This window comes from Rhinolophus ferrumequinum, chromosome 18 (genome assembly GCF_004115265.2).
Source record: "Rhinolophus ferrumequinum isolate MPI-CBG mRhiFer1 chromosome 18, mRhiFer1_v1.p, whole genome shotgun sequence".
NCBI classification, from domain to species: Eukaryota; Metazoa; Chordata; class Mammalia; order Chiroptera; family Rhinolophidae; genus Rhinolophus; species Rhinolophus ferrumequinum.
The window spans coordinates 49,184,984-49,210,405 of NC_046301.1; the positions used below are offsets into that span (position 1 = coordinate 49,184,984).

Genomic DNA, 25,422 nt, shown 5'->3' on the forward strand with positions numbered 1-25,422 from the left:
AAATTCAGAAAAGTTGTAGAATACAAAATCAAGATACAAACATCAGTTGATCACGTGAAGAAGAGAGGGAGAAGACAGCCATGTACCTGCTGAGGAGAGAGGCCTCAAGGGAAACCAGCCCTGCTGACACCTTGATATTAAACTTCTAGCCTCCAAAACTATGAGGAAATTAATTTCTGTTGTTTAAGCCACCCAGTTTGTGGAACCTTTGCATGGCAGCCCTAGCAAGGTAATATACCCTGCTTAAAGTAATATACAAGTAGCCTAATAGGTACACAGACCTGTGACCAAGGGGTGGGGGGGACACCAGAGGCTGAAATTCTGATTTGAGACTGGTTTGAGACCAGGCAAATTTCCTCCTGGTCAAATGTGGAGTAGGATGATTTATAATGTGAACTTCGAGAAAAAACATACCTGCGAAGAAGGACTCCTAGTGGTTAACTGGGCACAAAATCATAAAAAGTCCAGCAGCCATTGCTGATAGAGACCTCTTACACACTTTGCATTTCAGGAAAAAGCCGCAGACTGGGCTTCCAGCCTCCTGTACTGCGTTCTTGCCATAGGGGAGTTCCTGGTATCATCTTCCAAAGTCTCAGAGAGGCTGAGACCTGCCCCATCTTGGAACTGTGTCATATCCTCATTTTCATCTATACTAACCAATCGGAGCAGCTCTGAAATGACTAATCAGAACACACAAAGCTGACCAATCAGACTGTGCAATTTGGATTCCTCATTTGCATAAAATGGACCAATCAAGAACCAGGGCAGGATTTCTCTGGATAAAAGGCTACTTTTGTCTCCACGGAGCACACTTTTGGTTTCCACCAGAGGCTGCATTTCCTCAGTTTGCAAACTGTTCACCTGCATAAAGTCTCTCCTCTTTCTGCATCTCAGATGGAGGACTTTTGTTGACAATAAACAGAGGAACCTCTTGCCTTGCATGGACTATTTTCAGTCTCTGGCCGTAAATGTCTCTATGGTGACTGCAGGTAGATTAAAGAATTCTAGAGCCTTTCTTCCAAGTTCTTGCAATTGCATATGCCCAACTGTTCTCTTAGGATCCTATACAATGCTGCCGGGAAGGAAGAAAACTTACCTGTGCTCGAATTTCCCTCCCTTCTTTGGGAGAGATGGGTGCTAAGTGAAGTTAATTTGATTTAAAAAAAAAAAAAAAAAAAAAAAAGTCATGTTTCCTGGACAAAAGGATCATGGAGTTGAGGTTTTGTTTTTTGGTTTTTTTCTCCTTTTTCCGCCTCTCCCTCCCCCACCCACGCCGTTTCAGGCCGTTGTTTCTCAGTCTAGTTGTGTGGGACGCAGCTCTCTGGCCCGTGCTGGTATGAGCCTTGCGCTCCCCCGTGGCTGAGGCAGTCAGTTTCTGGTCGTCGGTCAGCCGTTCATGATGGATGCTGGCTGCTCACGGCCACTCACGCTGGCTGCTGGCCACTCACGCTGGCTGCCAGCCACTCACGCTGGCTGCCAGCCACTCACACTGGCCACCAGCTGCTCCTGGCAGCACACAGTAGCCCACGGCAGCACATAGCAGCCTACAGCAGCTCACGCCAACCTCCGGCTGCTCACGGCAGCACAGCTCCAGGGAGAGCTGTTGTTCACAATTTTAGTATAGAGGGTGCAGCTTACTGGCCCATGTGGGAATCGAACCAGCAACCTCAGTGTTAGGAGCATGGCGCTCCAACCACCTGAGCCACCAGGCCGGCCCCTGAAGTTGAGTTTTACCCATGACAGCTGGAATCATGTTCCTCTCTGTTTACTAGTGTTTTCCCCAAGACTTTATTAAGGTCTCATTTAACATCCCGCCTGTTTCATTAGACTGTAGGAAAATAATGCCAAGAGGCCAATGTCCACTGTTGTGTAGTAAGAAGACACAGAACCCCCTGGGGCTAGCATGGGTTGTCTGGGGCAATTCGTCTCAGGAGTCAAGAGGTCAGGCTACAATTTCCAGCTACTCATCCCCACTAGAAGCTGCTTCCTCAATTTCCAACCATGGAGAATATGAAATAAAAGGTTAACTCAGAGGGTGAAGGGTGCTCAAAGCCTGCACATCCCAAAGAAAGGACTGGAACTTGACTGGTTCCTGGGAGGTGACCTCTGAGCCTTGGAATATCCTGCCTGATAAAAGTGTCCTTGTATACTTGGGGTCTTGAAGTAATCTATGCTGACAGTGTAATTTATAGTGAATCCGTTTTTGTTCACCACGGGCCCAGGGCAATGCTGTATTAATTTGACCTCTGGGGAGACTAAAGAATGAGTAATTAAGGTCAGCGGGCACTCCATGCCTGTACAACGGATGTCCAGTAAAAACCTTGGACACCAAGGCTCAGGTGAACTTCCCTGGCTGGCAGTACTTCACCCATGTTGTCACACATAGTTGGTGGGAGAATTAAGTGCTATCCATGCAGCTCCACTAAGAGCAGACAACTGGAAGCTCCCGTCATGTGTCTCCTGGACCATGCTGTGGGGACAGAGCCCCAGAGAGCAGTTTCCAGACTCTCGGCCTCACATAGAAAGGTGCTGGCTCAGGTAGTAGATGGTCATCAGCTGTGACTAGTTGGCCATCGGCTGTTACCGGTTAGCCATTAGCCACTGATATAACTGCCGTGGCTAAGCTAGCAAGGTGTGGCGTGGCGTGGCAGAGTGTGCATTTCGGATTGCAAAGAGGCGGATTACAGTTAGCAAGTGAGGTTGGTTGGCAGAGACAAGTGGATGGCGGGTTGCGGATCGTGTGGCTCCTGCTTCCTGTGTCTCCAACCCAGCCGCCAGCGAGAATATAGTGGTATGACTTCCTATCTGTGGCTCCATGAGTGTTCCGTTTTGGCCTCACCATATCCTGCGTTCTTATGCGGGGAGCAGGACTAGAGACCCCACATGACACCCTGCATGACACATGGAGGGTACGGTGCCGGCCAAAGCTCTCCAAAAGGTGATGAAGCAGTTTGTGCGTATGAACACTCAGTCTCAGGAAGAACAGGAGGAGCAGCTGCCAGAGAGCTGGACCCCCATGGAGGGGTGGGAAGACGTGGATGGTTCTCTGACCAGCATAGGCCGGAAAAAGGCAAAGGTTGTTGCGGCCATGTAGGCTGGGAAGTGCTTACTGAGGCCCTCACCTCCAGGTTCAGGAGGACTTGGAGCCCTTTCCCTACTGAGAAGGACAGCCCCAGTACCTGAGGATCCCTGGTTTACCGATGGTTCTAGCCGAAGAGCTGCAGCTGTTTGGACGGCTATTGGTGTGCAGCCCAAAACAGACACCATTTAATTTGATCCTGGGACAGGCCAGAGTAGCCAGTGGGCTGAGCTACGGGCTGTGTGGATGATAATCAGCCACGAGCCCAGGCCCCTAGTTATTTGTACTGACAGCTGGGTGGTGTTCCGGGGCCTAACGTTGTGGCTCCCTATGTGGAAACACCAAAACTGGTTGGTAGGACACCGTCCACTGTGGGGTCAAGCCATGTGGCAGGACCTCTGGGACCTACAGCAGAGAAAGGAGGTGACCCTAATGCATGTCACAGGTCACTGCCCCTTAGTGTCCCCAGGTAATAATGAAGCAGATGCCCTAGCACGGGTCAGATGGTTAGAACGGGCTTCTGCCACTGATGTGGCCCATTGGCTGCATAGGAAATTGCAGCACGCCGGAAGCCGAACCATGTGGCAGGTGAGCAGACGCTGGGGTCTGCCTTTGAAATGGCAGGAGATAGCAGATGCCTGTATGACTGTGCCGTCTGTGCCCAGGACAGCCCCCAAAGGCGGAGGCTCCCCTGGGAGACACAGCAGATTACGCGAGGGAGGGTGCCCCTCACTTTTTGGCAAGTGGATTACATTGATCCCTGCCTAAGGCCTGCAATGTGATGTATACATTCACAGCAGTGGACACTGCTATGGGGTTGATATTTGCTTGGCCGTGTCCAGCTGCGGATCAGCGGCATACAGTGGTCGCTCTTACACGGCTGTGCGCCCTCTATGGGCGCCCCCAAGTCATTGGCAATGACAGGGGTACCCATTTTACGGGGCAAGAAGTGCAGCGCTGGGCTGCCAGGATGGACGTGCAATGGTTGTTTCATGCTCCATATAACCCACAAGCAGCTGGCATGATTGAATGCTACAACAGCCTTTTGAAGCAAGACCTCCGGGTGTCAAAACACCCTCCCACGAAGCACGACTGGGCCTCGCGTCTATGGGACATCTTGAGAATCCTGAATGAGAGACCACGGAAGGGAGGGCCTGCACCAGTAGAAGCTCTGCTACATCGAACGGCCGCTCCCATTCAGTTACAGGTTACCACAAGTGAGACTCTGTTAAAGCCAGGCTACGGCAGGAATGGAAACATTTTGCTGCCAGCACTTACATGCTTGAAAGCAGGGGAACAGCAGCAACGGACTTGGCCCTGGCAGGTCAAAAGCCCCCACTGTCGATGGTTGGGCCTGATAGCCCCGTGGTGGGCTGGTTTGACTCATGATTTGCAAGTGACACCAGGGGTGGTTGCTGAGTGGCCACCGCAAGTGACTGTAGTATACGGAGGTCCCAATGCTGGATGATTTTGCAGGGAACCTATATGTTCTCGCTATGGCCTATTATGGTGTCCCCTGTTCTGTTACATGTTGAAACTACGCAAGGGACCCCAAGCACTGCCATAAAGGTCTGGTACCACAAACCGGGAAAGGTGCCAGAGGCAGCGACCCTCCTTCCCCAGGACAAAAAGCTGGCATGCATCCTCCCAGATGGAAGGGATTTGCCATTGTTGGTTCCTAAGACAACTATTTCTTTCCATCTGTAGGTGCCTGTAGGCTAATATGGCACAGGGACCATTGCAGATGACGCTTGTCGTGTAGATTGTGAGGCAAGACCATGTAAAGTGGAGTGTGGGGACAGAACCCCAGAGAGCAGTTTCCAGGCTCTCGGCCTCACGTGGAAAGGTGCTGGCTCGGGTAGTAGATGGCCATCAGCTGTGACTAGCTGGCCATCGGCTGTTACCAGTTAGCCATTAGCCACTGATATAACTGCCATGGCTACGCTAGCAAGGTGTGGCGTGGCGTGGCGGAGTGTGGATTGCGGATTGCAGAGAGGCGGGTTGCAGTTAGCAAGTGAGGTTGGTTGGCAGAGACAAGTGGACGGCGGGTTGCAGATTGTGTGGCTCCTGCTTCTGTGTCTCCAACCCAGTCGCCAGCGAGAAAATAGTGGTGTGACTCCCCTATCTATGGCTCCGTGGGTGTTCCTTTTTGGCCTCACCATATCCCGCGTTCTTATGCGGGGAGCGGGACTAGAGACCCCGCATGACACCCCATATGACACATGCCCCATATTTTCTCTTGCCTCTGCTGATTTTGATCTGTGCCCTTTCACTGCAATAAACCATAACATGAGCATCACAGCTTTTTTGAGTTCTGTGAGTCCTAACCAGTCGTCAAACCTGAAGCTAGTCTTGGGGACCCCACCAACACAGAGGCCGTGAATATTGTTTTATTATGAGAAATAGTGATTTTCCTTTATCTCCTTCAAGTCTGCTGCTCCTTGTGAAAATAAGGAACATAAGATGACCCCTCACCTTATTGAACCAGCAGATTCCCGAACCCCCAGCTCCAGGGAAAACATTTCCATTCTGCCTTGCTCACCACCCTCCCTCAAGTTTTCAGCATAGGCTCAGAGAGAAACAAAGACCATGTACAGTCTTTCATTCCTGCTCCTTTATCTCAGTTTCCCCCAAACATGCCAGACAGAACGTGTGTGTTCGGTGCACGGCCATTCAGGCAACGGGGCCTCCCCAGGACCGCCCTTACATGGCACTCTCGTTGCCTCCCCTTCCCCTGGACGGTCCCTTCTCTTGTGCCATGAGTGACTTGTAGGGCTTCCCCAGGCTGGGGAGGGTGAGCTCAGCTTCCTGTAGCTCCAGCTCCCGCTGAGACAGATGCTCAATAACTGCTGCTCCAATGGAGTCCCCCAGCACATTGGTCATTGTGCGAAGTCGGTCACTAGGCAGGGGAGAGGAAGAGAGAGGAAGGGAGAGGAGGGGAGAGAGAATTAACCATGTCCAGCCATTAACCAAGGCTTGAAGAGCACTACGGGGAGAGGATGAAGCAGAGGGGGTGCCCTGTGTCTGAGAATTGGGGGTTCACATTCCAGTCCAATCCCTAGCCATGCAGGTCCCTCCCCCTCTCTGTCCTCAGGGTCCCCTCCTAACAGATGTGGAACGGACCAGCTCTGATGTGCGCACAGTTGATCTCAGCAATGAAATTTTTTAAGGACGTAAACATCCAATATAGAAAATTAAGGGTTGTGATCGGAACAGCATATAGAATGAGGAGGAGGTCTATATTTATTTTATGTAAACCTCCTGTTTTTAAAGTTGAGACTTTAAAAAAATATATATTTGTTGGGGGCGGCCGGTTAGCTCAGTTGGTTAGAGCACGACGCTCTTAACAACAAGGTTGCTGGTTCGATCCCCACATGGGCCACTGTGAGCTGCACCCTCCACAGCTAGATTGAAACAACTACGTGACTTGGAGCTGCTGGGTCCTGGACAAACACACTTAAATAAATAAATAAATAAATAAGAGTTTATTTATTTAAGTGTGTTTTTCCAGGACCCAGCAGCTCCAAGTCACGTAGTTGTGTGTGTATATATATATATATATATATATATATATATATATATATATATATATGTATATATATATTTGCAAGCCAGCTCTGTCCCATGGATCACCTTTTTGTGACTTCTACATAAAACAGGTAAAAAGGCAGCCTTTCTGGCTGATGGGTAAAGCCCCTATTGCTTGTCTCCTCTCTGCCCTACTTCCCAAGTTTAATTCTATGGAATTTGGGATCCACAGGCCATAGTTTGGAGTATTCTCCAAGGCCCTCCCTTTGTTCTAAAATGCTAGAACGCTGTGTCTGCTGGAATGAGGGCCCACAGGTTGGGGTGCGGGGAGTCCTGCAGGGAAAGCAGTGGGCCGAGGAGAGACAGAAGCAGGGTCTGACAGACACTCACAGGAACCAGTCCACAGCTATGATCAGCGTGATGTCTTCAGTAGGCAGGCCGACCGACGTGAGCACAATGACCATCGTGACCAGACCCGCCTGGGGGATGCCAGCAGCCCCAACACTAGCTGCTGTCGCTGTGATACTGCAAATGGAGAGAGAGAGAACACAGAGGGGCAGGAGGAGGAAGGGAGAAATGAAGAAGAGAGAAATGGCACAACAGAGGGAAAGGGTCAGTGCCCTAGGGCACCTTAAATTAAAATCCCCCAAATAAAAAGTAGGTCCAAAGTGACTTTCATTGAGTGCCAAGGCAGATAGGTCCTCTCATCCTTTGCTGGGACCTGGAAGTCCCTCTAATGATGGAATTGGGGACATTTAGACAACTCCTATTGTACATGCAACAGGAGGTATTTAAGCCACCTCGCAGGCTGGAAGAGGGCGGAAGCATCAGCCCAGGCAGCAGCTGTAAACCAGAAGCTTGAGTTCCCTGTACGCACATATACTGGAAGTAGGTAGGTCAGTACAGACACACCCAGCTGCCGGGAATGAAACTCTGGAAGACGGGCCAAGTTTAGAGCCAAAAGAAGAAATTGTCTGTGATGCTGAGTAAATTTTAAAAAGAAAAAAATTACACACGGTTTTGGAAAACTAAAACGTAGAACCCATGGGAGATGAGCGAAATGGTGGCCCACCATCCAGTAGAGGGACAGAGTGGATCAAGAGTGAGTTAGGTTTTAGCTACGGCATCAACTCGGATTGCCTGGCATGGTGTGCTAAAAATTCTAAATCCACTGAGCTCACCAGGAAATGTGTCAGTGTCCTGGAGTTGGCACCCCTCTTCCTGGTGGCCTCTGAAGTCCCTTCCCAAATTTTATAATTACCAATGTGGAACCACTCGGGACACTTAGCCCAGACGACGTTGCTATCAGAACAGTGATTGAGCAAACGCTTGGGTTGGTGGACAGAGAATGGTCCAGCAGACTCCAATCATTAGCCATACAACCTTGGACATAAACTCAGAGCCTCCATTTCCTCATCTGTAGAATGGGAGACATATACCTACCTTGTGGGGTTATTGAGAGCAGTAAAAGAACACAGTGCTTCACGAACGGGGCTTCCAGAAGGGTCATTATCATCATTATTTTAAGTAAGAGAGACTATCCCCCTAAACACCAGCGCTGGCATAAACAGTGACCTGTGGGTGCCCTCGGGAGGCACACAGCATACTCTCAATGGGATGAGCTCATTGCAGCTGGGTCCCAGAAGCCAAATCGAACTTCTTTGGGTTAAGTCCAGATCAAATCCAAAGGAGGAATTCCCAACCAGCCAAGAACCTGACCCTTGAGCCTCTATCAGCACAGGTGTCACACGAGTCTGTCTTCTTCCTCCAACAACAAATCCCTGCATAAGAGCAGAGCCCTGCAGAGCTGTGTCCAGCAGGTCCCAGCCCGCCTCTGCTGGGAGTCCATGCAGAGTCCTTACCACCAGGAGCCCAGGCCATGAGGAAAATCCTCAGTGGCACATTCCCAGGCCCCTGAGTCTGCTGTGCCATCGACTTCCAAAGAGACCCAGTGCACAGTCATGAGTGTGTCTCTCACAGCCATATTCCCAGCTCCTGGGGCTGTCTGTACTACTACAATAGGTATTTGCTGACTGATTGAACAAGAAGCTATTCCCTAATATTCAACACATACGAGATCTGTGTCAGGGGAAATAGGGACTAGGAACACCCACGAGCTCCAAGTACTTCCTGCTCACATGAAGGCAGCATGGGGACGCTGAATGTGGGACAGAACGAAGTAGGGTCTGCTGACTCAGACTCTTCACCTGAGCAAGATAATCTCAAATCTTTGCCCACATAAACCTTTGCTTCCTAGCCCAGCTTCCTTGAATGCCTGTTCCTTCCTCCCATCCATCCATCACTCCTCCCACCCTGTGCTCCGAGGTTACTGGACTTCTGGCTCTCACTACCTCTTCCCACTAGGTGACCTTGGGAAAGTGACTTAACCTGCCTCAATTTCCATTTCCTCCTCTCTAAAACAATAATGATCATTTTACCCACCTCCGGGTGTTGAGAGGATCAAACGAGTGGACACAAAGGTACTTTAAACAAAATTGTTTACAGAGCTTTCCATAAACTGGCTCTTTCAACTCATATTTATTGAGCACCTACCACATGCTAGACACCTATAGAAATTCCCATAGAAGACAATCCCTGCCCAAATGGAGCTTACAATCTAGTGGGGAAGACAAGCAATAAGCAAGACGAATAAGTAAAACGTACACTACGGCAGATGGTGCTACGAGGAAATGGTCCAGCCTAAGAAAGTCCAGACGGCAATTTTAAATAGGGTATTCAGGGAACACTTCCCTGCAAAAGTCTGAAGGAAATGATAATGTTTGCTGTTCTTTTTACAATGACTACGTTGGAACCTTTGGGTGATGGGGCCCAGGAATCTGTATTTTTCACAAGAGCCTCAGGTTATTAGGATGCATCAGCCATACTTTGGAAAATACTGAACAAAGGGATCTCCCACAACAGCATGAGACAGGAGATCTGACTGGAACATCTTGCTAGAACACACAGCCTCAGGCTGAAGTCTCACCTTGACCCTCATCCAGCCTGGGTGACTGGGCCCTGCCCACATCCCCCTCTAACATCCAAGGACTCCCTTGACCTCGAGTGGAGGCTCCCTCCTCCGCTAGCCAAGCTAATGACTTCTTAGGTCTCACCTGCTGGCGGGTCCTACCGAGACCATCTCACCTGATAGTTGTGATCTGGCCCAGGTTGAGCTCGTAGTTGTTGACTTGAGCGATGAAAATGGCGGCCAGAGCCTCGTAGAGGGCAGTGCCATCCATGTTGACAGTGGCCCCCACGGGCAGCACGAACCTGGTGATGCGGCGGTCCACCCCCAGGCCCTCCTCCAGGCAGCGGAAGGTGATGGGCAGTGTCGCGGAGCTGGGGGAGACAGAGCCCAGGGGGCTGAGAGCAGGGGACGGCAGGGTGGGGCTGGAGCAGCAATGGACCAAAGGAGGGCGCCCCTTGAGGACATCGGGAGGCCAGGTGGGAGGCAGAGAGAGGGGCGGATGGCAGGTCTCTAACATTTCAGAGGCGGATAACTGCAGGAGGAAGAGGGACTCCTCACGGCACAGAGTACAAAGCAATGGGGTCCTCCAGGCTGAAGGTCTCTTGACCCACTTAAAGTCAATAACAAGGCTAATTACTAGACTAATTCATGCCACTCGTTCACTCTAGCTATCCACTCCCAGAAAGGAGAGGACTAAGGGTCGTCTGACTTGCCACCCCTCAGGGCTAAGAGAGGAGGGTTACAGAGGACCCCTATTCCCGATTCCCCATGTTTGGTCTGGGAGTGACCTCAGCTACACTAACCCTCTTGGGTCTCTCTCCTCCCCACTTCCCAGAGGGGGAAGAGTGACTTAACTGATTGGTGAGTTTAGTCAGACGAGTGTTCATCTCATTTGGGGTCAGACAGTTCACAAAACATGTGCTCTGGCTGGTCAGCTTTGTGTCATGCAGTGAGAAGCCTGAACCTATACGGAGGGCCTTTGGGTGTCCAGCCCTGTGGTGACCAGGTGAGTTTAATTCTGGGGTACAAGGGCACCAGTCCTACTTGGCCACAGATCAAAAGGCACATTCTCTAATCAGCATTATGGGCAATAAAAAAATGGTATTTTTCTTATCACAAACATCTTGTTGACGTTTGTGATACGTCTTTTTTTTTCTGTGCAAGTATTTATTTTTAATTGAGATATAATTCACTTATAATGTATTAATTTTAGGTTTACAACATAATGATGTGAGATATATATATATATATATATATATATGGTGTGAAATTATTAACAAAATAAGTTTAGTTAACATCCATGACCTGGGGGGTTGTCACTGTGTGAGGGATATAAATGATAAATGTCTAACTGTCACATCGTTTGGTGCACCTGAAACTAATTTAAAAAAATATATACAAAAAATAAATAAATACATAAATAAAAAAGATATGTCTTAAATTGTGTTGAATTTGGATGACAGGGGGAAATGGGCTCTTTATTAACCACCTAAAAACCCCTCCAAAAGGAGAAGGAAGCCAAGAGAGCTTCCAGACACCATTTCAAAAGCAGCGAGACACTGAGCTAGAAAATGACTGAGAACATGGGGCATGTTGGAACTTTCATCCTAACCTCAAAATTGGCAGCTGGTTCTCCTCCATGTAAAACAGAGACACAGGAAAGGAGCAAAAGGGGTCAGGAGAGCCAGCCCAGGACAAAGATTGGTGCCCAGGTGAACCACCTGGAGAACTTCAGGAGCCCGTGACGTTACTGAACAACTCAGAAGAGGTTCCATAATGGAGGGAGTGTGGGTGTTCTAAGGGCCCGTGAAAGACAATGAACCTAGGAAGGGTACCAGTGGTGGGGGATCAGGCCATACCTGGAAGACGTGCCCATGGCGGTAATGAGGGCCTGCAGCATGCCCCCAATGAAGGGGAAGGGGTTCCGGTGGGTGATGAGGAAGTAGATAAGAGGCAGGACACCACCAGCATGGAGGAACAAGCCCACAATGACGGTCAGCGTGTACATGCCCAGCTGACCCCCCAGGACGGCCATGTCTTCCATCTCTAGGATCTTCCCAGCAATCAGGAACAGGATGCCCACAGGTGCATACCTGGGCCAAGCCAGACACCTGTCAGGGCCCCCTCATGACTTCCCCTACAAGCCCAGAGCTGGCGTCCCCAAAGGCTTTGCCCATATAAGACCCTAGAGCCAGGCAGTACCCACCGTCCAGCACCCTACTCCACCCCAACCTTCCCCATACATTAACAAATGGGGCTGGTCCCCACAGATGCATCCCACCTTCTCTTGCTACTCACCCACAGCTCAACCCCAGACAGCAGAAAAGTTCTTATAACTCCAGGCCATGCAATCTTCTAAGGTCTCACCTTCATCCACTCCCCCATTCAAGTAACCCCCCCACCCCAAATAATCACTGTCCTCAGGATTCTTTCCCTAGACACTGCCCAGACAGCTGCCATATCTGGCCCTCTATCTTTCCTTATTTGTTGCCCCCAACTCTTTGTTCTACATTTGTCATTTTTATACCCCTATTGTCTGTCCTATAAGTGCATATTCTCACTCATTCACCAGCCCTGAACTGTTTCTCCTGAATTTCCCATGGACATTTCAAACAACCTGTCTTATCAAATCATCTATTCATTCACTCAACAAATATCTACTGAGCACCTACTATGTTCCAATCACATGGTCCCTGCCCTCATGGTGCTTACATTCTAATGAAGGAAATCGGTGGTACATGTGGAGATGTGTAATTAAAAGCTTCAGGTGGTGAAAACTGCCAAAGAAAGTCACTGAGTGGGGCTGCTTAGCGTGAGAGTTCGGGGAGGGCTTCTCTGAAGAGGTGACATTTAAGCTGAGGCTTGAACGATGAGAAGCACCCATTATATCTAAGGGGAAACATTGCAGGCACAGTACAAAGACCCTGAGATAAGCATTATCTGGGAGTATTGGGGGAGCAGAGAGGCCAGTGTGGCTGGAGCAGTGAGTGAAAGGAGAACAGAGGAGACAGAAGAAGCAAATTCATTGGGGGCTCACCTGTTTCCCCCCCACAGACCAGCCCATCGCTTAGTCTTGTGAGTTTCTGCCAGCTGTGCCAACGTTCACCCATCACCAGGCTTCAATTGTTATTCCCCTCTCCTTAGAAATTGAAGTCTACATTTGGTCACAGTCATGTGGATGTACTGGAGGAAGTGGGGACCTCTTGGTAAGTTGGTGCAATAGCTTGGGTCAGAAATGACAAGACTCAAGCTAAGGCTGTGGGAATGAGGATAGGGGGACCTCACCAGTCCTGTCTGTGTTCCCCAAGCTGGGCTCAGGGTCAGCCCTGGTCAGTGGTGGTTGTTGTATCTCCAAGTCTTGATGACCGACCTCTATGATTACTCTGTAAAGCCCTTTCCCAACTCCCTCACCTCCATCCTTCCACCTCATCCTCTGTCCAATTCCTCAACTCGGGATCTTCTTTCGTCCTACACTCAGCCTCCTGGTACATACGGATACTTTCCCCAACCATGCCAATGACACCGCTAGAAACTCATGGTTCCCCATTCAATTGAGCCTTCGACACTCTTTCTCAATCTTCTTGCTTATCCTTAATCAGCCCCTCTTCCCTTTCCTCTCAGCTGCTTTTCCAAGCTCTTAACTTGGCCTCTAGCCTCCTACTTTCAAATTATTTGGGATGATATACAGTGTTTCCCAATTTGGAACCAGACAGTCTGGTGAACATCTTCCACCACCACTCCCAAGTTAACATACGCTCCCGCCTTCCTGAAGTCCTCACCACTCTCCAAACAACTCGGGTTCTTTTAAGTTTTGCCTGTTCTCTTCCCTCTGCTTGAAGTGCCTCTCCCCTATTCCTCAGGCCCAGCTAATAGGTGACCTACTCAATGACTGCCTTCTCCCCTTCCCAGGCGGAGTTCACCACATATCCCCTCATTGGCTCACTTCTCCATGTTCCCAATACTTTGTAATGTCCCTTTGCTATACAACCTTCCACCTTGTAGTATATTGTTTAGTATGTGTCTGTCTTCCCAAGACTTTGTGAGCTCTTTGAGGACAGGACTGAATTTAATGCATCTTTGTATTCCAGAGTTCAAGGTGAAGGTGAGCCTGGGAAAATGTCTGATGGATGAGGAAAGAAATTGGTGAAGGTGAGAAGGAATTTAAAGAATGAATGAATCAATCAATCAATTATGGAATAATTAGTGAATGGATAAAAAAATAAAATGAGCAAATGAGACATGAACGACTGGGTGAGTGACCGAATGTGTTAAGTGAATGGATGAATGAATGCGGAAAATATGTGAGCGAGTAAATAACAAATGCAGAGATGAATAAGTGGGTCAAAGGATGAGTAAATGACTGAGTCAACAAACAAATTAATCAATCAATGGTTTAACTAATGCATGAATGAGTCCATGAATAAATTTATCAGTGAATGGATGTATGAATGAATGAATTAATCAATGCATAGAAGAATGACTAAACAAATGAGAAAATGAATGAATCAATGCATGAAAGAATAAGTATAAATGAATGAGTGAGTGAACGAATAGAGGAACAAGGAAGTAAATGAGTGAATAAATCATTGCAGAAAGGAATGAATGAATACGAAAATGAATGAGTAAGTGAATTAACCAATACATCTATAATATAAATGACTTCGGCCAAATGGTCCCCATGACCCCATCAGCAGCTGCCCCACAGCCTGACTTCCCCGCCCTGGCTCCATCCTTCCCTTGCGCCATCACTACTCACCCTATCATAGCCCAGCACTCACCAGATAATGATGCCCACCAGCCTCATAATAGCCTCATTGAGGCTGTCGAAGAAGTCCCGCAGGACTCGGCCCTTGTGTTTCATGCCGCCAATGACCAGCCCAAAGGCCACAGAGAAGACCACAAGGCCCAGGGCATTGATGCCATTGGCCGAGCCAGACACAGGCACCGTCTCCTCAAAGGTCAGCACCTCCTGCAGGGTGCCCAAAGCCCGCGTGACATTTTCCAGGATGCTGGTTCCATTCTCCATTGAAGCTGGAGGAGGCATGGAGGCGCTCTGCTCGGATCCGTTCTCTGTCCTCACAACAGTCCTGGTTACCAACCTCGTGCTGTACTGCGTCTTGAACTGAAATATGGAGCCAAATGCATCAGAATCACCTGGAGAAACATCTTTCAAACACCAATCCCTGGTTCCCACACCCTGGAGAGTCTTACTCAGGAGATCTGAACGAGAATGAATGATTTGACCAACGCATAGAAAAATGAGTGAATGAATAGGTGAATGAGTAAGTGAACAGTGCATGGAAGAATGAGTGTAGAGTCTGCATTTTGCACACGATTTGTGGGCAATGCTTGGACAGCTTTGTGGGCCTGTCTCCTGCAGGCAGAAGCCTTGGTTCCTCCTCCAGTACCATTCCCAGGAAGCCCTTGGCCTACGTCCTTCTCTCTACCCCTCCCTTGATCATCACACCAATGGCCATTGCTCTGTCAGGCCCATTTTCCCACCCCTCACCCTTGGACCATTCACTCAGCAGCAAGCTCCCCCCACCCCCCCAGCCTCCCTCATCAAACTCTGTACTTCCCCCCTGACCTGTTTGAAGCAGGCCTCCACAAGGTTGGGTGGAAACATATTTCTGCAGAAAAACATCAGGTGAAGGGAAGGGGTTAGATGTTGGAAAGGTGTCCAGGGTGATGACAGTAGTATAATAGTTCAGGCGATAGTGGTAACGGCAGCCAACATTTGAGCACTTACTCTGGTCCAGGCTAAGTAAGCTAACGAGCTGATTTAAACACTACGTAACCCTAGAAGTGAGTGCCACTGACGTCCCCATTTTACACACACACACACACATACATACACACACATGCACAAAGAATTTATATAAGTTACCCAAAGCCACACAGCTGCTAAAGGGTGCAGATGGAGCTCAAACCCAGGTCTGTCTGAGCCCTTTAGTAGGACCCTACGCCAACACAGGGACTTCACAAACACATGCCAGTGATGCCTCAGGAAAAAAACAACAGACAGCTCCTGCATTCCTCCAACTCCCCTCCCAAGTCAGGGGCTAGGGTAGAACGATGGCTAGCCTTGATTCTGGCTGGCAAAATCTTGCAGCTCTAAGAGAATCATTCACCCTCCAATTGAGCTTGGGAACAAACACCACCTATCCTGAGCCCATCCCAAAATGCTGCAGTTATCAACTCCCGAGGCTAAGGGTCTAAAGATCCTATCCTAGGAATCAGCTGCTCTCAGGATTTGTACGAGGCTCCAAGGCAGAACATGGGCACCAATAAAACTAGGCTCAACGTGGGTGTTGCATTTCCAAGCTGGGTCAGCCTGTCCCCTTTGTCTCTCCTTGAACAGAGGTTGTTGCATGTAGGGCTGGAATTCCCATCAAAATTCAAAAGGTCGTCACCTGACCAGGTCCATGAAGGCATCGGCTGTAGGGATGGTCTCAATCCGGCCCTCACGATGCAGCCCCTCCTTGGAGCCCTTCCCGGGATGGATTATGGTGACCATGAGGATGCCGATGAAGACCGCAATGACTGTAGTCACCATGTAGTACACAGCTGCCCGCATCCCCATCCGCCCTGTCGCCTTGTTATCCAGGGACGCCATACCTGGAGGACAGGTGGTGCAGCCCCAAGCAGCCCCGTGCACCCCCACCCCCACTCTCCCTTCCATCCTCTCTCCCTCCCACACCACCAGTTCAACAACCATTCCACCAAGCATCCTTTCCTCCTACACCCCACCCAGCGCCCACACCACCACCCTTTGACCCATAGCATCATTCTTCAACCCCCATTCTATGTTCCATGTGCAACTTCCACCTGTCCTTTTCTCCCAGTACTGCCTCACTGAGCTTTCTTCTACTCCAAGCAAACCTTTTCAACCCCTATGCTACCCTCCATTTACCCCTATTTTGCACCATGACCTCACTTTCATTCCACTTTTCATCCCACTGTCCTCCCCATAATGACATGCCCCTCCCACCCAGCTCACTGTGCACTGTCTATAGCAGATGCTTTTGGTGCCCTGTGCAGACACTGTTTACCAGGCTGATACACCTATCCTTCAGCCACTGAGCGTGTTGGCTGCTAACAGCTCATATTACCCCCTCCCCCCTGAGAACTGCCTTCACAAAACAGGAGCTACCTTACCCAGAAAGGCCCCATAGGAGACCCCCAGCCAATGACTGACTGGTACAGAGATTTAAAAGTCCAGCTCCTTTGAATCAGATGGGATCAGAGTTGGAGGGAACAATTCTGTAGCGTGGCTCATGCTCCAGAGCTCCCCATGGGATCAGGCCGAGAGGCCAACCTTCTACTGAACACATGTCCCTGCTTAGCTTCTTGCCCCACCCCATTCTGCCCCCCTCACTTCCTCATGAGTTTCTCTTGAGAGCTATCCTCAACAAATCGCTTGCACAAATATCCCCATCGCAGGCTCTGCTTCCAGGAAACCGAGCCCAAGAAACCATTTTCACACCTTTACCTTCATGCCTGTTCCAAAACCTGGAGATTGACAATCAACCACCCAGAGGCCAAATCTGGCCCACTGCCTGTTTTTGTAAATAAAGTTTTATTGGGACACAACCATCCCCATTTATTTACGTATTAACCTGCACCTGCTTTTGTGCTCCAATGACAGAATTGAGTAGTCATGACAGATATGGCCCCTAAAGCTGGAAATATTTACCTACCTGGCCCTTTACAGAAAACGTTTGCTGATCCTTTCATAGTCCATTCCACCCCCCCACCCACCATCCTGTCACCTCCATCTCAAACACCTTCATCCACGTCACCTCCCTGACCATCCACGCCATATTCCAGCTACCTTCCCCAGCTGCCCCACCACAGCCTTCTTTTCACCTCTGGATGATACTAAGCTGCTGGCAGGCTGGTATTTTATCTCCAGTGAAAAGTACAGGAGAGTTACTGAGCTAAGTGCTGAAGGTTACATGGGGTCTGGAGCCTGGGTCTGATCGGGACCCCGGCTTTGGCCAAGGACTCTGGGCTCAGTGCACGCTCCGTGTCCGAGGTCCGAGGTTGGAGAGATGGTCCCATGCTTGAGACCACTTTGGCTCTAGGTTCAAGCCTGGGCTCTGGGGTGGGTCACGGAGGCCAGCACTGGCCTGGGCTCTCTCACCTGTGACCAGGCTGGAGACAATGAGTGGCAGCACCAGCATTTGCAGCATCCTCATGAGAAGCTCTCCAGGGAAAGAGAAGTACTTGATCTGGCGATAGGTGAGCTGGTACGGGCGCAGGGCAAAGGCCAGGCTGACCCCTAAGGCCAAAAAGATGTCCATGGAGTGGAGTTTGGGTCCCTTGGCCCCAAGCAGGGCCATCCATCCCATGAACAGTATGCATGGGTAGGGGTGAGAGAAAAAGAGAAACATTCTATATGAGAGTGAGTGAGTGTGTGTGTGTGTGTGTGTGTGTGTACATTGTGGAAATGTATGGATTTATGTTACCGTGTTGATACTGTGTAAATTTGTGTGTAAAGGTCTGCACACATTCGTGTGTACATATGCACACATACGTGACAGTGTACACTCATTTGTGCACATGTATCTGTGCCTGGATGTACGGACCCATGCACGTGAGATGCATGTTTTTCCCATACGTGTATATGTGTGACTTATATATATGTAGTTTTCAAACGTGGAGCGTATATGTATTTAAGCTCATAAGTGTGCCAACGTGTGTGCAGAGGAATGTATGTTCCTGTGAATGTGTTTCTAAGTTCTAGTATATGTGTGCAACTACGTATGTGAGTTTATGTCTTTGCAATTGTAAGTTCTGTGCATGCATAAAAATGTGTTTGTGTGTTCATATGCAGAAAGTGTGTTTGTATACTGTGTAGATATGGACGTATGTACATGCATATACATATGACATTGTGTGCACACACAGCTGTGTTTGCAGGAGTGTGCACTATTTGTGTCAGTGTCCCTGGGGTGGGGTGGCTGGTAGAATGGGACATTTGTACGTGTGCAGGCAAGAATGAGGAGGCAGAATGAAGAGACGTGTGCAAGCAGTTGCCCTGTAGTCCCCGCCCTGCCAGCTCACTCACCAATGACCACAGCGCTGACTGTCAGCAGGATGAAGGCGTTCCTGCGCAGGAAGCGCAGCACGTGCTCGCGGGTCATGGTCTGCAGACGCAGGCGCGTGCGCAGCGCTCTCTGCTGCAAGCTCTCCTGCAGCCGCTGCAGCCAGCCCAGCCGGCCCAGTCGCTGGCCACTCTCCCGCAGAAACAGGCTGTTGCCGTGGCTGCTCATCGTCTATCTGCGGGGGACAGAGGGGCCCGGGCCTGGTGAGGGGACGAAATAGAGGGCGGATGTGGGGAGGGGGGGAAGGATGGAGAAAGCCGTTGAGGAACTCGGAGAGAATCCAGACAGCAGGGGGGGACGATGTCGATCTGCTGGGTTTTGCCCCAGCGGAGACGCCTGAGAATACTGCCCAGGGTTCAAGGGTCACGTCCTGGCAGAAAAGGGTCAAGGTGTCAGAATCGCTCCGGCAAGAGGCGGGAAAGGAGACCACAGTATAACAGATGCTTGTGCCATTCCCTGACTGCAGCCCTCTCCTTGTTTCATGAGATCGTCACAAGCAGTTAGGGCCTGCCCCGGCTCACAAACCAATCTAACAAGCCTTTGCCGAGTGCCAACTGCATGCAGAGCCCTAGACATGCTACCTTGGGGCTAGCCCCCCAAATTAATATCGTTTGGTGTCTGGCCTGGAGGTGCTGACACATAGGCTTTCAACAACAAAATCCATGACAGCGACGTGGAAACAATCAGTTTCTCTTGTTGTCTCTAGACTCAACCTAACTCCTGTGTTTCACAGTCAAAGGTTTTTCTTTTTCCTCATTGGTGAGCAGGTGAATCCGTCCCAGATACTGGAAAATACAGATTTCTAAGTATATCATTGTTAAAGACTTTCCAGTGTAGAAGGAAGTTGCCCTAGACGTTTTACCTCTAGCTTTACTCTTGTTTGGAATTTGTTCTCTCAATACAATTACTGAACAACTCTAAAAAAAAATCAATGACAGCGAGAACCTGGCGAACAGTGGGTGCCCAATAGATGCAGCTGCTCCGGGGGAGGGTCCTGGTGAGCAACAGGAGGAGGGGGCAGTCCCTTGGGAAGGAAATGGTGACAATTCTGGACGCCGATGGCTCTTGAGGACCCATCTTTGAAGGGAAATGTGGTGTTCTCTGGGGTGCCGGGCACGGCTGCCTCAGCTTCAGACTTTGGTGTCTCCTCTTTAAATTTGGCCACATCCATATAGCCTTATTTACTGTCTAAATAAATGTATCTAAAAGGGAAACTTTAGATACATTCGTCATTACTTTAGGTCATTACTAAATTATATTTTAATACACCTTAAATAACATGCATATAAAAATGAACTCCTGCCTATCCTTTTACCAACTGAACACCTTACACGTACAGGGCAGCTCGAAATGTGACTTTCATGGGCCTGAGGAACTTATACCCTTGTGGACTCCTTCCTCCATTAAAAAAATGAAAAGTACGTTTTACAACTGTATTGATGTATAGATGAATATATTATTTTGGAACTAGGTAGAGGTGATGGTTGTACAATATAGCAAGTGTATTAAACGCCACTTTAAAATGGCTGGTTTTCTGATATGTGAATTTCATCTCATATTATTTATTAAAACATTTCCTTTGACCTGCAAGTTTAATTCTTTCTTCTGATTTTAAAGGAAGTGAAAACATTTCTGTGGGTTCCTAAAAGGATCGTGGGCCCTGTGTTGTCACACAACAGCCTAGCAGACTGTCCCCCCATGTCTTTCCTTAAGGAAAGAAAAGTGTGAGACTGTGCATCTCTGGGACTGTATATTTCTCTCTATTTAGTCTCCAAAAGAGGGTTTGCGGCCAATGACGAGTAAGATTCCCCACAGGAGACCCCTGATGAGCTGCCTTAGAAAGATTTGGGAAGGGGCCTTGTCTCCCCTTCCCCCTGCCTGGGAAAAGCGGCTGCTGACTCTGGCTTTCCCCTCTCACCTAATTGGGGGAAAGGTCTTGAGAGTGATAAAATTAAGCTCTCTCTGCTGAGCTCTGTGAAACAATTTCAACATGTGACATATGTCCCTTAAAAGAGTTGCATACCTCACCTCAAGGACTTTCTGCTTCGGCTGTTTGAAGAGCAACATAATTTGTTTGGGTTGTTTCTATAACGTGATAAGTGAGTCTCACAGACCGTGCCAAAAACACTGCTACTCCCTTGTATACTTATCAATAGAAACCTCCAGTTGGCTCAAATCTGGGTTCCAGTCTTTCAGAACTGTGAGGCCCCTGGCCTTCTAACATTTAACTGCATTAAGTCTCTGTATGTTTCTTTCTTAAAAACTTAACCCAAAGCCGCCCCTTCTCGCACCCTCACTGCCCGTGTTGTGCTGGATGTGACAGCCCTGGGCCTCCAATTCCCAAAGGGTAGGCAGCAGCGCCTCCACACAGATCTCACAGCAAAAATGTGGCAGTGCCCCTATTTCAGGGATGCTGGGAATTCTGTTACCCCTCTACATTCATGCCCAGGCAAAAGGCTGACCACTAGAGATGGCATCGCCCAGGCTCCCTTGCCCACTGGCTGCCCTTTCGGTCTGGCCAGTGGAAGGCAGCAGGAGAGGGGAGGGTGGGAGGAGGTGCAGCACTGATTCTCCCAGCTCCCCCTCCACACCCCTGTTTGGCAGTGGCTGTGCCCCTGCACCTAAGGCCGCAATTCGCATCCGACAGTCCTCTGTGCCTATTGGACATTTGGGCATCTTCGGGAAAATGTCTGTTCAGTTCCTCTGCTGTTTTTTAATTGGATTTTGGGTTCTTTTTTATTGAGTTGTGTAAGTTCTTTATATTTTGAATATGAACCCCTTTTCCAATATTTGGTTTGCAAAACTTTTCTCCCATTCTGTAGGTTGCTTTTTCATATTGTTAATTCTTTCTTTTGCTGTGCAGAAGCTTTTAAGATTGATGTAGTCCCCATCTGTTGATTTTGTTTTTGTTGTCTGCGCTTCTGGTGTCATATCCAAAAATCACTGCCCAGCCCGATGTCTTCTTCCCTACATTTTCTCCTGGTAGGAGTTTTATTGTATCAGGTCTTACGTTTAAGTCTTTGATCCATTTCAAGTGAATTTCTGTGAGTGGTGTGACACAGGGGTCCGGTTTCGTTGTTCTGCGTGTGTTTTCCCAGCACCATTTGTTGAAGAGACTGTCCTTATCCCATTGGGTGTTCTTGGATCCCTTGACGAGATAGAGGTGCTCTCACTACATACAGTAACGATCCTATCACAATATACAAATGGATCAAAACAACATGGCATTCACCTTAAATTCACACCATGGTATATGTCAAATATATTTCGGTTGAAAAAAAAGAAAAACGGACAAACCTCTGTTGCAGCCACCACTCTCCCTGGGTCCCTCTCCTGCTCCCTCCCTGTGACTTCCCACTCAGGCTGATCCCTGAGTGCTACACCAGCCATACCAGTGTCCCTTAACCCTGCCCATAGCTTTGTAAATAGTCCTTAACTTAAAGTCTTTTCGATCCCCTCTTTTGACTGTGCTATTTCATGACTGATACACCAGATTCAACTCACTCTGAGAAAAAACTCTCTAAGCCAAAGGAAGACAGTAAATATTGTATCCTGTGTGGAACTCTGCATATTTCGTTTGCTGGGTGTGCTGTACCAATAAGAACTTGGTCTCGCTCAGCTACTCTCTGAGGGACCACAGCTCCTAAAACCTATCCTGGCCACCCCCCAGCCACACCCCCACTGCCTGAATTCATCCAGGTCAGGTCTGGAGTCGGTAGGAAGTCTCAGTTCTACCAGCATGTATGCCCCTAGACTTATTTTTTTTCCCTGCCACTGGCTGAGTGGCTACTTTTTGAGGTCACTGTCTTCGTTGCCCTCCTCCATTCCCCCCATATTTGAGGGATGGGACATCTGCCTGAACTTTCCAAGTCTAAGCCCCCGGGGCCCCAATGCCAAATCCCAACTGGGGTCTTGCTCCAAATGGATCCATCGATGCTGCTTCTCACCTTGCTGTGAAAAACCTTGGACATGGGACCACATACCACACAGTTAACCCAATTTCTCCTTCTCCTCTCTGTATGCTTCCAGTCACTGAGTGGTAGCTCAAAGCTACCTGTGAGTCCCAAGAGAGTGATCAGCTGAGACCTAAACTCGTCACAACAACTGCAGAGTTAGTTTTGTCTATTTCCTTTCTATTCCTTACAGAAAGTAGTATGGTACAGAGCAGGCATGGACAAACCATAGTCTGAGGGCCAAATCCTGCCCACTGCTTGTTGTTGTAAATAATGTTTTATTGTCACACAGCCACACTCATTCCTTATATATTATCTGTGTGCTAGCATGGCTGAGTTGCGTTGTTGGGACAGAGATTATATGAGCCACAATACAATCTCTCTGGCCCTTTACTGAAAAAAATTTGCTGACACCTGGCCTAGCAGAAGAACATATCTGAGCTCTTATTTCAGACCCCACTCTACAGGTCATCTTCTATGTGGCTTAGATGGCCCAATGCATGTGATGCTTAGAACAGCACCTGGTGAGCACAAAATAGATGCCAACAGCGGTTGATAAAAAGCAGAAACCTAACACACAATTGACAGAAAAAGATGCTGAAGTGGGAAGGTATCTTCTTATCAATTTTTCTCAGTCCTGTCTGCATCACTTGTCAAGCACTATCTGACTTACAGTGGTTTTCCCAGGACCTCGGCTTCCACTGGGGCCTTCCGCAGTCTCTCTGGGAGCCCTGGCCGCGTCTACCCCTACCCTGAGTTCTCTTTTCTAGTCTCTCCTGGCTTTAGGCATTCTCTTGACATTGTTTCTTAGGTCTTGTTTGGGAAACGGCCCTTCTAGTGTCTTCAGTCTCTGCAGGAGCTCAAGGATGGGTGTCCCACCTGGTTCCCCCAACCTCCAGGCTCGGATGAGATGTGCTGGTGGCACCTCTGAGCCAAGGGAAAGAAAAGAAGCCTCTTAAGTTCTAAAGCTGAAACAAGGTACGGTGGACAAAACAAGGTTGCTTTCCATATATTTTCTCAACACTCTGCTAGGAAATCACAAACACCACACATCACACACACACACACACTCGGTCATACAACCTCATACAGAGAACTGTTCAGACATACAGCCCCACACACACCTTCAGAAATCCAATTGCACTCGTGCAGCATCAGTCATACAATTCCTACACACACAAACATATGCACACACACTTGCCACATTCATGCACACCATCCGACAAACAACCCCACAAACACCTCCACAGCCCTACACAACTCCCCTTTGTACATGAAACTCCATACAGGCAGTGACAATCAAACAATTCCTACACACACACACACACACACACACACACACACACATTTGGCACACAGGACACAAAACTTCAGACATTCAAATTTATTCCATTTACATATTCAGCCCCACGCACCTCTTTGAGAAGCAACCCCACTCATCAGTTGCCTCACACACGCACACATCCCACCACCTCACACACATCTTTGGACCCAGACCACCTGCAGCGGTGACCAAAGTCGCGGTCACAACCAGTTCTGTCCATGGTTGGAGGCATAAACCCGCTGATAGACAAGGGACCAAGCCCTGGAAAGGGACGAGGCATCAGGCACAGAGATGGAACCTGCCTAAGAGTGGAGACCACAGATAGAGGAATGGGGTGGGGATGAGAGGAGACAGGCAGAGAGACCCTGGGATAGGAGACCGGGAGGAAACTCACCAGGGCGACCCGGAGGTGAGCGGCGGCGACGACGACACTAAGGGTCAGGGAAGAGCTGAGACAAAGAGCGGCCAAAAAGGGAACAAGGACACAGGTGGCGCTCCACCCCCCTCACCCCAGGGTGGGCCAAACCCGCCGGAGATCCCGCCTGCACCGAACTTCAGGGCCCCTGCGCTTGACGGGCCGCGGTGTCCCCACTCACCCGCGTCCGGAGCGGCGGGGTGGGCCTACCCGCGCCTCGGCCTGCGCGCTGCGTCGGGATGCAAGAGCCGGAGCCCCGCGAAGCGCCCGGCTGGGGCAGCCGGGACCCGCCAGTGACAGCACAGTGCTGGCGCGGGGACCGGACCGCGGAGGCACCGCGCGGAGCCGGGAAGCGCTGTGCAGCGGCTGGGTTCCGCGCGGGCCGTGAGCTCACGTGGGTGCGGGGCGCCGCGCAGCCGGGGGAGGGGGCGGGGTCCCCTCTGGGACGCCCCCCGCCTCCCCAGCGCCCAGACTCCGCAGCTTCGCTGGAGAAGCTGCACCTCGTGTTTGCGGAAGGAGGGGGATCCTGGGGTGGGTGGCCTCTCCCGCGTCCAGCCCCCGCCCGCAGCGCAGACCGCGCCTCCGAACCCCCGCCTCCCGCCCCCTCCAGAGCCCTCCCCAAAACTGTACATCCCTAGAGAGCCTGGGGCCAGCCTGGCACCACTGGTCCGGCGCCCACATCCCGGGGGGAAGGCGCGGGCGCGAGCGTCCCAGTAACCCGGCCACCGCGTGGGTTCCTCAGCCCCACGTCTCCCTTAGGGTTCACTTTCTGGCCGTGGCCGCTGTGTGCCCTTGAGCCAGCCCCTCTCCTGCTCTGAAGCCTGGCTTTCTTAGCTGAACAACCGATATGACTCCTCTGACCTCACAGAGAATTAAAGCGCCTGAGTGTGGAAATGCTCTGCGCAGCGTGAAGCACTGTGCAAATGGGAGACGAATAATTCCTGTTACTATTGTAATTAATATTATTCTTTTCGGCCTTTAGCAGCAAGTTGATCGGACAATGCTGATCCTGCTTTTCTTCTCAAACGGTACTGACTTGCTTCCA

General features: G+C 49.7%; 1 protein-coding gene across 3 annotated transcripts; it reads right to left on the reverse strand.

The window, feature by feature from the left end:
* Positions 1-5,671: 5,671 nt before the first annotated feature.
* On the reverse strand, positions 5,672-24,899 carry SLC1A6 (solute carrier family 1 member 6). Of its 3 annotated transcripts, none has more exons than XM_033135503.1 (10): positions 24,559-24,899; positions 18,649-18,885; positions 17,722-17,859; positions 15,989-16,193; positions 15,163-15,205; positions 14,354-14,697; positions 11,435-11,668; positions 9,752-9,946; positions 6,998-7,132; positions 5,672-5,978 (listed from the first exon to the last, which is right to left on the reverse strand). In XM_033135503.1, the coding sequence occupies exons 2-10, from the start codon at positions 18,851-18,853 to the stop codon at positions 5,783-5,785; spliced, it is 1,695 nt and encodes a 564-aa protein (XP_032991394.1). In that variant the 5' UTR covers positions 18,854-18,885; positions 24,559-24,899; the 3' UTR covers positions 5,672-5,782. The 3 variants fall into 3 exon arrangements, with proteins under 3 accessions (XP_032991394.1, XP_032991392.1, XP_032991393.1); XM_033135501.1 differs by having other exon boundaries at positions 18,649-18,860; positions 24,559-24,898; XM_033135502.1 differs by lacking the exon at positions 24,559-24,899 and adding an exon at positions 24,357-24,443 and having other exon boundaries at positions 18,649-18,860.
* Positions 24,900-25,422: the final 523 nt, after the last annotated feature.